The sequence below is a fragment of the Grus americana genome, chromosome 1 (assembly GCF_028858705.1).
Source record: "Grus americana isolate bGruAme1 chromosome 1, bGruAme1.mat, whole genome shotgun sequence".
Taxonomy (NCBI): Eukaryota; Metazoa; Chordata; class Aves; order Gruiformes; family Gruidae; genus Grus; species Grus americana.
Genome location: NC_072852.1, coordinates 159464248 through 159480787, shown reverse-complemented (window position 1 = coordinate 159480787; position 16540 = coordinate 159464248). Strand labels below are relative to the sequence as shown.

Below are 16540 nucleotides of genomic sequence, written 5' to 3'. Positions count from 1 at the left end.
AATAATCTGAAAGATAAGTAATATTATTTTTCTTATCAAGTTCAAGCAAGGAATTAGGTCATAATTAAGAAGGACACATCCCAAAAGGGATTATTAGCTAGGTGTGATTTCTTGCCTAAATATATTCACCTGCCTTCCTTGAAAATCATTCAATATTTCATCATCTGAAAATGCCCTGGGCCTCAAGCTTTACAGCCATTAAAGGCAGGGAAAAAATGAAACATGGGGATGGAAATACTTTTGAGACCATTACAGTTTCACCATTTTCAACCAATGTCTTTTACTTAACGGTTTGAATTATTTGATTCTTCCCTTGGAACACCATTCAGCTTTTAATTATAGATGTCAAAAATTTTCCTGTGCAGCAATACAGATCTATTTCTTTACAGAAATGTCTTGATTAAAACATAACAATTACCTCACAATCCTCCTCCTTCTTTCAGTTCATATTTTTTAGTGGAGAATTCAAAATATCATTGAATTAAAAACTCTTTCTTCTTTATCTTTTGAGATAAGACAACCAACATTTCAGTATAATAGCGCACAGTCACTATCAGCACTGAGCCCGTGATACCATCACATTTACCCCACAGGACACTTTTTGTGTTCTAGACACTCAATCAGTCGTACAATCATTCTAGTAATTCCACATGATTCAGCTCCAAGAACAGACCTCTTACGTCCTTTCACCTTAGGCATTTTTAAAACATGCAACACTTTGTATAACATTAATTTGTTTGGATAAAATACCAGAAGGGAATACATTCACTAGTACTGAGTAGCCGCTGTTTAAAGCAACATTTCAAAAGCATAAATACCAGTGAACCAGTGTCAGCCACCGTGGACATCTTTATATGTCATAATGGTGTATAATGCATACACCATTATGCCAGTCAACCAAACTGGTATGTCCCACGGCAAAGCGCTGTCCTCTGGTTAAATACCCACCTGGGTCATGGAAACAGACTATCAGTGTCATCATGGTGCCATACTGCACGGTAGCTAGAAGGTCTGGTGACCTAGGCAGTGGTTTTACGCTGGCCCAGCACCACACTCATGTCGTTATGCTGCTGCCAGTCTCAAAGCTATTTTAACTCTATTTATGTCTTTTACTTGAGTGTGCTCTACTGCTCTTACGGAGACACGATTCCTACCAGGCTAACAAGACTTCAGGCTGACACAGTGGCAAGCATTGCAAGTGGTGGCCTCTCATCATTGCTTTTTGTTCCCCAGTTCCAGAGTGGACTGCTAAAACACAAAGCCATGCTGCTGCCCTTTCAGAAGCAAAGGTGTAGATTTTTAAAGTGGTTTATGAATTGAAGATGCTAAGTTTCACAGAAAAGCCACAGGATTTCATCCCTTAAGCTCTTCACTTCAGAAAGTTGATTTGTGCTCCTATCATCTCACGCAGACATTATGAAAATTTTCCTGTGAGATTATCAGTATGATATGACATTGCTTACCATACATCTGAGCCACTTTCATTTCAGATCATTTTACCTCTTGAGACAGGTAAGGAGAAAAATGAATAAACTTGATTTGGTCTACTCAGTTTGCATACTCAAGACTGTCTGGCCATCCCAAAATCATCTATAAGATCTCTCATTTCACTTACATGAGCCGATTAACTGAAATCCAGTATTTATATTTCTTTGTGGCAGAAAATACATGCCCTTTTAACTTATTTCAAGTTTGCAATACATATGGATATTTAATACTGCACAGCAAAAGCAATATTGATTTCTGTACTGAATTCCGTAAAGACAAATTTAAAGGAACTATATAATATTCTCATTTGTCAGTGCCTTGAAGTAACAGAAGATTGGGAAGCAATATTAGCTTGACACATTCTACTTATTCAGTGAGCATACATGAAATGTACAATCTCTAAATCCACAAATGGTAAGTGTGTAGAAAATGAACACGATGAATACAAACAAAATAAATGAACAAACACATCACTTTAGTTTTAAAACTAAAAGAAAAATAATATACAAGGAAAAATGAGGGAGCGGTTATTTGGCACATTAGTTTCAATGTAACGGTTCAATGTAAAATAACAAAATTGTCTGGGTGATTGTTTTTCAAGAACTGAAAGAACATAATTCTACAACAATTGCTGATGCACCTGAAAGATGAACAAAACCAGCAAATGATGGGTGAAAGAAAGCCATAACCCAAATATTACAAAAGAGGTTCCTACATATTAAGCTCTCAATTTGCTATTTCGTGCATGAAATAGGCAGACGTTGGTGATTTTGCTCTTCTTTGTGCAGATTAAAGCACAGCTATATATTTATGTAAAAGCTACAGATACCTTTCTCTCTGGTGGTTTGCTCACAAGGTCACAATGGCCAGCATGAACTCTCTAGTTACGCTTGTTTTATACGATTGTCATTTGGGGTTTCAAGCATGAGAGAATTGCGTCTTGGTAATCTTGGTCCCCAAATCTGGAGAATCAATCAGTTGAGTTAAGTTTGCCAAGCATCTTTAGCACTTGCCTAACACATTCAACCTTGTCCTTTTTACTGCTTCCTGTCTGGGGACCCTTGCTAGTCCTGCAGTGGTGCTACGGTGTGCTCATAAAGCATCACACAGAATCATAGAATGGATTGTGTTGGAAGGGACCTTAAAGATCATCTAGTCCAACTCCCTTGCCATGGGCAGGGACATCTTTCACTAGATTATAAGCAAAAAGATGAACTAGCTGTGATTTTAAAACTATTTTAGTTACATGACTATCTAAATTGACTTTCATCAGATATTTAAACCAATTTCTAAACCTCTTTTACAATCTCTTAATTTCTATCTCACATTGTGAGACGGTCAACTATCTAACAAAATACTGCTATTCTCTTAAACAGCTACTGTTTTGTTCATTTTAATGAAGATGTTTCCCATCTTTTACCATAAAACCACCAGTAAAGTAATGCTTTATCGAAACTACTTCCAAGCACAATAAAAAAATGTTCTTACTTGTTTAAGTTTCTTCAGATCTTCATCAAGTTCCAAGTTGTCCAAAATAACAGCAACAAACAAGCTGAGCAGAATCTACGAAACAATTGCAAATTATTTGTTAAAGCTTGTCGTATTTTCCTTAAAAAGTACTATGAAATGACATGGAAAAATGAGGGCCCTACTGATGCAAATGGGAGTCTTGCCTTTTACATCCGTTGAACTAATATCACCTGCTACTATCTGTCTGCTAGCCATTTTGCAAGTAGTAAATTGGTTTTTAGCTTATCATACAATTATATGAACTTAAAAATTTTGAATTCTAGGTTTTATAACCAATGCATTATTTATGTTTAACAATATACCCATCAAAATGTATTTCACATGAAAAGAAAATTAAATTAATCAGAAATAATGAAAAAAAAAGAAAGACAAAGCAGAATCCTAAACCAGCTTGTAAACCTAAAGTGCTTTTCAATTAAGGTGCGAATTTTTAGCACAGAAGCCAGCTAACACTAATTTACTTTAAGGGCTTGCTCAGTGCTCAGGATGCCTTTGTGCAAAGTAGCTAACTCCACTTTGAAGGAAAAGTTAGCTGCCTCATTATTTGCATGCATTGGGAGCCACAGTACAGGAAACTTATGCACTTTCATTTACTATACATTAAATATTGTGTAGATATGCCTCTAGGAGGAAGAATCCCAGGGTTTTAGTCTCTGAGGTTCAAGGCAAATATCCTCAAACATACTGAGCTTCTACAGGCAAGTACCAATTTCCTAGAGATATCAGAAGGAATCCAAGCTCTTCTAAAAGAGTTACAGGTCTAAAATATGTCTGTGGTCTTGGACCACTGATTGACAACCAGAGCAGACCTATGTGCCCACCACTGTTGTAAATGAAGTGTAAGTTTACCTGTTATTCAATCACACTGGAAAATTATTCCCCACCTATATGGAGGATGAAATTTAAGTAGCTTAGTACACCAGACAAGAAGTTTGGAACTCAAACTGCAACTGAGCTGGGTGTCTGGACCTTGTTCCAGAACAGGATTCCTTTTCCCTCCATGAACTATAAAGGTACAGAAGACACAGGAAGGACTCTCACCCATAAATTTCTAAAATGTCAGTGCTCAGAAAGAGAAATGTTCTTTTAATAGGAAAATGGCTTTAGGAATATGTAGTATTTCCTGCAGCTGAAAAGACATATTATATATGCCACATATTTAGACAGTACCTTATACAGTTTTCAATGATCTGACTACTATGAACGGTGGAAGTTAAAGTGGCCTTCAGAACGGCAAAGCAAGACAGAATTCTGATAAAATACATAATCCCTGGCACAAACTACTTCGATCCCTAATTGCTGATGAACAGTTTCGCTATCACTCTGTCAGGATTTTACAGTATGGTGGTTTTTTTCTTCAGCTACTTCATATAGTCCACGATGCTCCACTGATGCAGCTGAGTACCTGCAGCTCAGAGCATACTAGTTAAGGAAGCAGAGTTCCACAGTAAAAGGAAGTATAGTACTCATTAAATACATCACCACTTACAGTCTTGCTGCTTCACGCACAGATACTTGTCAAGGCATCTAGACTTTCATTAACTCCCTTTTCACTTTTCTTCAACTAGAACCAAAGGCGATGTACCACAAAAGTTAAATGCAAACTTGTTATTTGTTTAACTTCCTCTGCTGCCATCTCAACTAATAACAGTCCTCACTTCCAAGAGAGGTTTTGTTTTTTGAGCTTCAACTTTTCTTTGCCTTCTAATGTGAAACCTATTAATTTCTTTCCAAGGCTCTACAGTCTGCTTTGCCAAATGCCTGCAATTATCACTTCTCAGTTCTAATCCTCCCCCCCTCTTTTGGCTGGTGAAAGTAATTTCTTCATTCAACTTCACTCTTGTTATTCACTGACGGCTGTTTATTCTTAGAACTCTACTTTTTGGTTTCAGTAGCAGCCCAGCCATTTTCATGCTCCTTTACCAATTCCACATTATTTTCTTTCTTCAAGCTTCTTTTGCCTCCAGACAACTCTGTCCTACATAGCTTTTCTCTTCCAGGGTCTGAGGAAGATCTTAGAGCCGAAACTAACCACTTAGTAAGGCCAGGTAATTCTGAGAAGTTGTCTTAGCAGAGTTTCTTCATCCATGTGAAATTTGCATAAGTGAATGAGAACAAATGTCTACACATATGAAGCAAAGCAAGGACTGTATACTTAAATGCAAATTTCCTGTAAAAGGACTGAGGATGGGGTACAGAAAAGTGACTTAACTCCTAGCAAAATAAGTGCTTTGAGTAAACAAATGGAGAAGTCCTAGATGACTCTTTCAAAACATGAAACATAATTCAGAATACTAGCATTGCACTTAAAGCTGAGGTGCTTTTCAATTAAGGTGTGAATTTCTAGCATAGAGGCTACCTGACACTAATTTACTTTATGGACTTGCTTAATGCTCATCTAAGAGATAAAAACAGATTCCAGTTCAGATAATGTTCTTGGCCAATGTGTTGGGTTTGCGTGGCAAGGTTTTGGTAGCGGGGGGGGGCTACAGGGGTGGCTTCTGTGAGAAGCTGCTAGAAGCTTCCCCTGTGTCTGATGGAGCCAATGCCAGCCGGCTCCAAGATGGATCCGCCCCTGGCCAGGGCCAAGCCAATCAGCGCCTCTGTGATAACAGATTTAAGAAGGAAAACAAAAGAGTTAAGAAAAACTTTTGCAACCGGAGAGAGGAGTGAGAAGATGTAAGAAGCTCTGCAGACACTAAGGTCAGTGAGGAAGGAGGGGGAGGAGGTGCTCCAGACACCAGAGCAAAGATCCCCCTGCAGCCCGTGGTGAAAACCATGGTGAAGCAGGCTGTCCCCTGCAGCCCATGGAGGAGGGATGAGGGGGTGTAGAGATTCCACCTGCAGCCCGTGGAGGACCCCACGCTGGAGCAGGTGGAGGCACCTGAAGGAGGCTGTGGCCTGTGGGAAGCCCACGCTGGAGCAAGTCCGGGCTGGACCGGTAGACCCGCAAAGAGGGGAGCCCACGGCAGGGCAGGTTTGCTGGCAGGACTTGTGACCCTGTGGGAGGGACCCCACGCTGGAGCAGTTTGCTCCTGAAGGTCTGCACCCTGTGGGAGAGACCCCACGCTGGAGCAGTCTGCTCCTGAAGGTCTGCACCCTGTGGGAGAGACTACGCTGGAGCAGTTCGTGAAGGACTGTAGCCCGTGGGAGAGACTCCATGTTGGAGCAGGGGAATGTTGAGAGGAGTCCTCCCCCTGAGGACAAAGGAGCGGCAGAGACAATGTGTGCTGAACTGACCGCAACCCCCATTCCCTGCCCCCTTGTGCCGCTGAGAGGGGAGGAGGTTGAAGCCGGGAGCGAAGTTGAGCCCGAGAAGATGGGAGGGGTGCTGGGAGGTGTTTTAAGACTTGATTGTATTTTCTCATTGCTCTACTCTGTTTTGCCTAGTAATAAATTAGATGAATCTCCTCTCTACATTCAGTCTGTTTTGCTCCTGACGGTAATGAGTGAGTGATCTCCCCCTGTCCTTATCTCGACCCAAGCCTTTTGTTAGACTTCTCCTCTTCCATCCCGCTGGGGGAGGGGTGAGTGAGCGGCCGCGTGGCACCCAGCTACCGGCTGGGCCTCAACCACGACAGCCAAGAATCAGAAAATCAGCAATAAGATTCTCTAACCAGTAACTGCTTTCAAATCCACGATCAAACCCCACTTCCTTTTTGCTTTCTATCCCCACCTCCCAAAGAGATTTAAAGATCACTTCAGCATGAAAAGTTGCTTTTCCACACCCCAAGGACTCCTCTGACCCTTGTGAGCAAATTACATGTCCTATATACCTGCTGATATTTGTTTGGCTTATTCTTTAATTTGGTTAAAGAGCATCAAATGCACTTCACTGCCATTTATAAAGTGGTCAAGATTTCAATCCATGTGAAGGAACCCACTGCACCCACAATTACAGTCAGATTATTCAGTCTTTAGAAGTGAAACAGGACAACTGTGAAGTAAAAGAAGTAGATGGAAGCTGATGGAGATTGTATAAATAGTTAGTACTTTATGTAAGTAGATGAGCAAAGAAAGAAAACGGAATGAAGAAAGTGAAAATAAGAATAACTGTATCAGAAACTGCAGTGAATGCAAAATACAAAATGAGGAAAAGTAGGAGTCAATTAAGGGTGCATAAAATGGTTATTCCCCTGATTGTGGTATTTTCTCTGTGTTGGTATTCAAAATACAGTACCGAGCCCTTATTGATATAGGATATCCAAAAACCTGTTTTTCTTACCATTTTCTCTATTAAAAAATGTAATCATCCCATTTGAAATGCATACAGAAAAAATGTTTTTTCTGACATAATCCCCATGTCCATACACATGCAGGAACTGCTGTATTAGTTCTTATCCTTTTTCTCCTTGATATACTATATCATATATTTTCTACGCATTGATTTTGCGTCAGGCAACAGGAAAGTAGTAATTTCTAGTTAAGAGTTTATATCCTCAGGCTTTACCCTTCTCACTTTAATTACTGCTGCAAAGAGAATGCAATGGAAGCCGAGGAGACCCTTTCTACATGATAAATAAAAGCACTTGCTTAACTTTGCAATCATTAGAACTGTGAAGGTACAAGACAGTTAACAATTATATTGGTAGTCTAGCAGTGTGACTTGGATCTTACAAAGAACACCTCACACCAGAACAAAGGCCTTATGCCACATGGCTGAAGGGTAAATTCTACCACCCCAAAGAACTAATCCTATAGCCCTCTATGCTGAAAACGAGCATCACAATTAGTTTTAACTAGCTGAGAAAAATCAGTAATACAAGAGCTACAATAATAATTCAAAACAAAGAAAAGCACAGCACATTTGCAAGTGAAGACTTACCAGAGTAGCAAAAAGATGATATAGTATAAAATAAATAGCAACTACTGGTGCCCACATATGTCCTACAGCATTCAGTGTCTGATCCATTACATCCACCCATCCTTCCTGTGTGAGAATCTGGAACATTGACATGAATGCCTGCAAGAAAAAGAATTACATATTATCAATTCACAAATCATACTAATATGGTTTTATTGACACACTCCTCAAGTTGAGCAACCTGTTTTGGTTTGGTTTTTAAATCTTAATAAACAAATGTATTTCAATTTTTAAAGTCAGATGAAATGCTGTTCCAGAGCTGAAGGAGAAATAAATAGCTTAACCTTTGACTGAACTGTAATCTGCAACTTGTAAACGTGGTCCTAGATCCACTAGCCCATGTGATGAGCTTTGTGGTTTCCTCCAGGGCTGACAAAATAGGAGACATCAGAGATCACTGTTTTGAATGTTATACTGTATTGTGATTTTCTGATTATGCTTATTATTTTGTGTTACTTTATAAATATACCTATAATAAAGTGTTATAACTAAATGTGACCATAAATTTGTGTTATATTAATAGCAGAATCATTCTAGGCACCCCCCAGGTGAAACTAACCCATACAAGGCAGGTCCAAGAACTTCCACCTGTTTCAGTCAGATTCTTCCCCTATACATTTTGTAAATAACATTCTTTGTGGAACCGTTCCTGTAACGTTGTCAAATCCCTTCAAGACCAAGGGCACATGTCAAAGATAGAGGGAATAATGGAAATGTTTCAACCAACTGTCTTTGCTGATAGGACTATATGAATCCGGATAAGCCTAGAACTCAGATGTCTTAGACCTTTTAAACCACAGCTTGAGCCTACAGCACAGAGCACAGTCTAACTCAACATGAACAACGTGTGAGTGTGATGTGTACATCATACACAGACACTGAAGACCGTGCTCTGCCTCAGCCATAGATGGTATCAAACGGAAGTGCGGTTCTTGAGTTTTAAATCTCTCAATGAGGCCAAACCGTTGCACAAGTTTCTTTTGCTTTTCCCTGACACCAAAAATACTCTCTCCAGACAGCAAGGATCAAAGCCGGTATCTTACTGAAGTTTAATACATAACAAAAAATGTGTTAGAAACTGAAGACATTTAACAATGCAACTTCCAGATAATAGGATTCCTCGAATTCAGAATGTTGACACACTGATAAAGATATATTACATTTGTGCTCCGTGTGCCTGACATCCCCAGCAACAGCAGATTAACACAGTAATGCGCTTGGCACAAAGAGAACAGGACTCTTCTTGTCACGCCCATGAGAAAACAGCAGTACCTGGAGTGCCCTTCACATCAATTTACCCTAAGCCCAAATGCATGCTGGAAAAGCTGAAAACATGTAGATATATAAGTTTATGTCCTTGAAAAACAATAAAATGGGTTCTAATCAATCTTTTAAAGCTACTGGCAAAACTAATTGAGAGGGAGACTTCAAGTTTATATGACTGATATTCACTACAAGCAAATACTTTGCTTGGGCACCTTATCAAGTTTGCAGAGTTTTCCAAACAAAACAATGTATTCTCTAAGTAGTCTCTCCCAATGCAAACAGGACCCTTAAGGCTACACCCACACCCTTAAGGGAGTCCACTCCAGGCTGTGATTTCTACCCTGCTATACAGGCCAATTTACTCTAGAGCAGACCGTCCACGTACATGCATACAGCACTTGGTCCTGCATCTCCTCCTGGCCCTGTGTGATGTCCATATGGCCATAAGATTAATTTAATATTTGGTGACAAGAAGCTGGTTCCAACTATCTGAAATAATAAGAAGGATGTGCCTGCTGGCTCTCACAAAAAAGCCCACACCAGAATCCATTCTTTCTTATCGCTGCTATGCTCTGTGGCACTCTGAAGCAGACAGAAGCAGGAACACACTTTGGCTAAGACCAAGGAGTCTGAGAGCTATTTTTGCAGTTGCTTTTCAGAATTAAATCACACTAATCAATTTTTCAGAGATGATTAAGCCTACAAGTCCAAATCACTCACAAGAAGTGAAGCTAAGGTCTACATGGAACAGATCAAGGCATCCAAGCGAGCAATCACACACATCGGGAGACGAAGTCAAACTTAAGACTTTAATTTCCATGTGAGCAACATCTTCAGCAAATGTAATGTCCCAACCTTTCCTCTGAACACACAGATTCCCACAGAGAACAAAGACTAGCATAAACTAGAAGCAGCAGAGAAAACTGCTCGCAATCACTGTTCTGTAACATTCCTGATGCCAGGTTAAGTCTTTGCTATGTCATGTGTTATGAGAGTCCAAACATGGGACCTGGAATTTGCACAGTGCCCTCTACATTATGTTCCTGCCGGTAACTTTGACCTTAACTAGCATGCTGCTGACCTGCGGCCAGACCCTCCCTTCGAATTACTGCCCCCCCCCCCAACCACACGTGCAGACTCCTTACACTGTGCAAAATTACAAACTCTTATTAGTGATTCCTTTAGCTAATAAATCATGATGAGGGTCCTGCAGGAAAAAAAACCCCAACCCTAACAAGTGTTATCTAGCTCTGCAAAATACCTCCCCATGCTAGACATGCAGGGAAGGAAACATTTGGGATCTTTAGCTACGAGGGGCTTTCTGTAGCCAGAGGAGCATGCGTGAAACAAGCAGGAAATTCAGCCTCCTTTACAGCTGCCAGCAGGGCTTGAGGGTGAAGAAGCCAGCCACCCCATCAGCGCTCAGCACCGCTTCCCAGCTTTCCTCTGTGAGGGGGAGGCGAGGCTAAACCGGGCAGTCGCTGTTTCCCCGCGCTCAGAGCATCTCTGGAGCCAGGGAAGTGGCTGGTCCTACCCGACCTGTGTGACACTCCGTGCTGAAATATCAGGTGGGCACTACGTTAAGTAATACACCCCACTGCTGGCTTTAAAAACATCTGAGGGACTGGATAATTGAACCAGTGCAGTATCCTTTCTTCGGAATTACACTAAATTACCATAGTTTATTGGTTTTTAAAAAGATATATTTTAATTAATTCTTCAAAGTATAAAGATACCTCCAATACTATGTATTAATGTGGAGCCCTCATTAATACAAGCCCTAGATTAATTTGGAAAAGACATTCTTTTAACATCATAAAAATCTAATCTTCCATCTAAAACAGCTGTCCGTAAAGCATATGGTTATATATGGTCTTTCAATTTAATGTAACATTTTATTATAACATTAAAGTCCAGTATATGACAAAACATTAGTTTTAAGAAAACAAGGCAGTGCACAATGTGTATGTGCTTCGCACCCAGCAATCTCCTTTGGAGCAAGTTATTTTTAGCTGAAAGGTATACTTCCCACTGTTTATTTTAAAATTAATTTGAAATGCAACTAGCTGACAGAATCAACATCTGTGAAGATGAGACTTAGAGATTTATGCAAATGGTGATTTTCTGAATTAATTTGTGTTATAGAAAAGACTGTCAATTTCTTTGAGTATTTATGCCCTATTACTTAATTAGCTGTTTTGATGATGGAAGTCAAACTACCTTTTTATTTATAGTGGAAGATTGGCAAAGGTTTGGTGGAACACATGAGCCGAAGTGTCAGTTCTGGTATCTTGTCCAACTATTACAGGGCTGGTGCCACACAAATTACTACTTACTTACAATTATCATGTACTTGACATGTAGCTGCTGTTTGTCCATAAAATATTATGGGCCAAATCCCAATGGCCTTATTCTGGAAGCAGTCCTACAAGCAGTGGGATCACTTCTGCAAATTAAGCTAACAGGATTTAGGCCAGTGGTGTGAAACGCTTGCAATCTGTTCTACCTGTGTAAACTTACCTTCTTCTCCTAACATGGTCATGAGTGCTCAATAACACCCTGAGAGAAGAGTAGCCGTCCTGTAAAAATGTGGCAGTGGCACTGAGATTGTAACTGCATCAGAGAATAACAACTACATTGTTCAACTTTTTTAACTGATGATGCTTATGTTGACCTAACATTTCACAACTTGAGCTTTCTCCAAGCTCAAGGCTAGGAGCAAAGTCCTGGTTTTGCTGAAGACTGGGGCATTTTTGCTGCTGAGATCAGTCGGGCCTGGCTTTCGTCTTGCGTTGACCCATTTTAAAGAGTAGCATTACCAGCTCTGCAACTTGTGACACCAACTAGTCAGCACATGGCCCCAAACCCCAAGAGAAACCAGAAACATGGAAGTCAGAGACACTAACATGTTTTGTTTTCCATACAGTGATTTTTAACATTTCTTAGTGGCCATCTTACACGGATGCCTTTGAACAGACACCCTCCCACCCTCAATTCCTTCTCTGGGGGGCCCAGCCACCCCCCATCTTTCTCATGGCTCAGTATGTGCAGCCCAAGAAGATGTGCAAAAATTGAGATGGTGGATCAGTTGAAAACAGCATGACAAATATCTATGTTTTTATAGTTAGCATTAGAGAGAAAGCCAGTCCATTTGGGAAGTTGCGATGGCCAAAAGAAGGGTGAAATTTGTCACCATGGCAACACTGAGCTTGTGCCTATTGACTGTTGTCAGGAAACCATGTGAAAACATGCAATTTTAGAGGCATTAGCGAAAGGAGGAGGTCTACTTGTTCCAAAACCCATACTGTGCTTTCTTATAAAGCACTTCTGGTTTCAAAATGATTTTAGGTTTTGTCAGTTTCAGCGCAGAAGGCACTTTAATGTACAAGCTCAAAATTTAAGCCTCTAGTGTCACCATTTTCGTTAGTGTGCTTGTCCTCTCTCTATTTAGAACAGAAAGAGTCCACAGCCACAGTCCTGGCAATTTTAGGGTTGCTCTTCTTTGAGGGCAAGCCCCTAAAAATTTATTGTAGCAAATTCTGCTGATGCAGACCTCACACTATCTCCTGCGTTATACAGTAATGCAAATATGTCTTCAGTTGCATTTTGAAAATAATACAATCCAGACAAACCCAAATTGCATATTTTATAATTGTCTTATTGTAAACTGACGAAGTGCTCTTTACTCAGAGTAGATCATCGGGAATCCCCCAGCCTTTGCTAGGAAGACACACTCCTTTGGGGGGACACCATCACTCACGCCATTAATCACGATTTTTGAGTATATAATTTTCACTGACTCTGTTACCCTATTAAGAGATGTTTCATTAGAAAACTACAAAAAGAAACCACAGGCCACAAAGTATACTTCTGAACCATTCATAATGAGGTGAATATGTATACAAATAAACAATAACTAAAAAATAAGGAGAGATGCTTGCTTCCGGCTATCATATAAGAAGTATTGAAAAGATTTCAACTCGGTATTGCTGGAATACTCCTTTGTTATTGGTAATTGGTCTTCTGTTTTTCTAAAACCTAAGTCAGAAAACAGAAAACAAGTTCAGAGATTTTCTGTTTGTAAAAAACTGTATAATTTACTGGAGTAAATGTTTTCTCAGTCTTCAAACATTTATTTTAGTATATACATGCATCTGTTAAAATTCACTATGATGGCTCTTACTGAGGCCTAAATGGCCTCAGATTGAAATGTAAAAAATAATTTAAACCTTGAATAACATCTTAATATATTTTGGCAATGTTTTCCTGCAAGAGTATCTTTCTCAGGTACTTATACCAATTTATCTAGTTAAAATGTGCAGGTGGTTGTAAATCTGTCTTGTCTTAATTATACTACAATAACTCTTTCAGGAATGTCATTGCCATTTTGCATAAATAATAAAAATAATTCTAAACCCTAATTCCATGATGATTTCAAACTTGCAGTTGGAAGTTTTTTTCAGAAGTTATACATGGGAGTTGGGCATACAGTAAAGGTGGTACTATCACTCAATTTAGAGACAGAGGCCTGATTTAATTGGAAAAGCTTAAGTTTTATTATATTCTTTTTGCTTTCTTCAGCATTTAAAAAATGAATTATACTGAATTCTTAATGATCCTACTGTCTGCTTTTCTAAGCACATTTTCCGAAATAGAAAGAACAGTGTTAGATTATTCCCTGTGGGTAGGTATATTTTGTCTTACATTTGATGGCCAGTTTCTCATACATCAAGTCCAGGTTGCTAATTACAAATTGTTGCCTAGCCATTTTGTTTGCTAAATGCATGACCCTTGAGGCTGCCTTATTCATTGTTATTTAATTGTACCAACCAATGCACTTTCACTAAAATAGATACATTGGATAACCAAGCCGGAATGACAGAAACAAATAAATTGTCACTGGAACCAATCCATGTACACTCAGTCTAATCCATTATTAAAGAAATAGCAGTATTTTAATTCAGAGCAGTATGCTTCAATAAATACATTAGCTCCAATTTCCACTGATTTTTAATGTTCTGTTCTGAATTAACGCAACACCCATAAATATCCATTATTTATACCCAAAAGGCAAACACTTATTTTATCAATACAGACAGGTTTTATAGACCTGTGTAAAACAAGCATTCCTGCACTAATCAAGAACAACCACTTTTACAATATGAAAATATACATCATGTGTAGACATGTTTTATATAAATTTTGTACCTATTATTCATGATTGTGCATGAATCCTCTTTCTGTAACATGCAAGAGTACTGTTAAGCTGTATCCTTTGCCATGCCATCATCAGGGTGCATACGTAAAATTTCTCTGTATTCCCTCAACAGCAGAAATAGAATATTTAACCCAAAGAAAGACAAACTTCACTACCGAAGGACTACAGGAAGACTGTTACACCCAGAAAATACAATTCTTTTATCCACACATATGAAGATAAACTGTTCCATGGTTATCAGAAGGAAAGGAAGACGGCTAATATAATAACAAATAGGATATATCAATGATAAGAAAATAATAACAAGCAGCAAGTAATCAATACATTTTATACTTGCCCGTGGGAAGGTTGTAAATCTATCCAGTTCTTCCACAAAGCAAAACATCTGTAAACTGATTGCTGACATTACGATTAAAAGGCTGGCAGTAAATACCACCAAACTCCCAAGTTTTTTTCCTGGTCCAAATATCTTATACACAAAGTCCTCTAAAGCAGGAGAAATCTTTATAAGCCGAACTACTCTAAGAACCTGCAAAGAAAGAGAAAATACAACTGTATTAATTATTTGATTATCATATTAATCACAATTTTTCACAGGATCAGAGCCTTCAAGGCCAAAAAGGGACTTGTGGCCTTGTAGCCCAGTAACTATCAGGCTGCCACTGCTTGTAACAGACCACAAGTTGTGTGTTAGGTTAAGAACACAAGCCCCGGAACCTGTCTGTACTTTGTTTTGCCTGTACTTCTCCTGGCCTGCCTGGAGATTTGTTTCAGCTATTAACAGCAGTTACCTAATGACCAGGTCATTGTTAACCTATTTTGTCTTTTGCTTAGCTTTTGATGATTGTGTGGTGTAATGCTTATTGTCACATCTCTTTTTTTCTAACATATAGTAATAACAAGCTGTAATTTTGCATAGAATGAGTTGTCTATGACCCTTTCATAACATGCAGAATCGAGTCGCACAGGCATGGGATGACAGCAGAGGTCTTGAGAGTACAGGCACGGGAGGATACTGGAGGTCCCCAAGGCTATAATCAACTCACCTATCACCAACAGTCATCACAGAAATGCAGTTGGGTAAAGCTGGTTTTGCGGTAACAAAGGGAACAAAGACGTAGGCAAAACACACCACAGGAGGTAAGTAAATCTGAATGTAATGTGGAATTACAGACCAATGAAGGTTTATAGTGTATTACTACACGTAAGCACGGCTTCAGGCAAAGGTCAAAATATATCGGTCTAAATTTAGCAACTAAGAATCTATTGCAGTGTTAGGTAAATTGCTTCAGTTTGATTATCACTACTGTTAAAAGTTCATACTTATTCTAAATGGACAGCGTCTTGAACAGTCTTTGAAGAAAGCTCTGCTTTGAGCAGCAGGCTAGATGAGATGACTTTGAGAGGCCACTTCCAACCTAGACTTTTCTATTATTCTATGGTTTTTTGTTACACCAGATTACATATTCGCATAAAGAACTGCTAACTCTTCTTCCACAAGTCATCTTTCCGTTTCACTGACCCAAGACAAAATTTCTTGGCATTGTGTACCGTATAACCTAGGAAGTTTGGTAATGAACATATTTTGCTATTTCATACTATATACAATGAGGGAAATTTGGGTGGCATTTCTCAATATCAGAGGAAACAGCATTGTGTGCCTCTGACATATTCGACATAGCTGACACTTCTCAGTATTGTAGTGGCAGCAGAACTGTGATTGTGTGTGGAGCTCCTGACCCATTCACTGCTGCCTCTACCTTGGAAAAGCTGCTGACAGCTCTGATCCTCCTATTTCTGCCTCTCACAGTGGCACAGTGACAGAACATCAGTATCAACAAGAGGCAGTGGCAGCCCCAGCAGTTGCTGGAGACAACTGACAGGAGCATATGAGGCAAGTGAGATCCTGCAGTTCTTAGCGAAGAAAAAGTGTCTCTAGCCCAAGGTATTGCTAATATTTCCACAAGAATCATATTGAAACTGAAAGGTAGGAATTACAGTGGAATTACAGAATGACCTGATGTACAAGTCAAATACAATTACTGTGCTGCTTTTGGAGAGAAAATAAGTTTGACAGAAGGATATGGTATTGTTTACAGAAAGGCTTCACCGTACCTTGTAGCTTGCTAATAATGTACACCTTTGCATTTTGCATTAAATTCCTCTCCCTAGCT

The 16540-nt window shown here is 39.4% G+C and overlaps 1 protein-coding gene across 9 annotated transcripts in view; it reads right to left on the bottom strand.

The window, feature by feature from the left end:
- NALCN (sodium leak channel, non-selective) overlaps positions 1-16540 on the bottom strand; it is a 247179-nt gene that overhangs the window by 94470 nt on the left and 136169 nt on the right. For all 9 annotated transcript variants that reach the window (XM_054847101.1, XM_054847129.1, XM_054847111.1 and 6 more), the window contains 3 exons: positions 14704-14895; positions 7844-7981; positions 2977-3051 (listed from right to left, as the gene is read on the bottom strand). In XM_054847101.1, coding sequence (XP_054703076.1) covers positions 2977-3051; positions 7844-7981; positions 14704-14895 — 405 coding nt within the window. The remainder of the gene's footprint in view (positions 1-2976; positions 3052-7843; positions 7982-14703; positions 14896-16540) is intronic.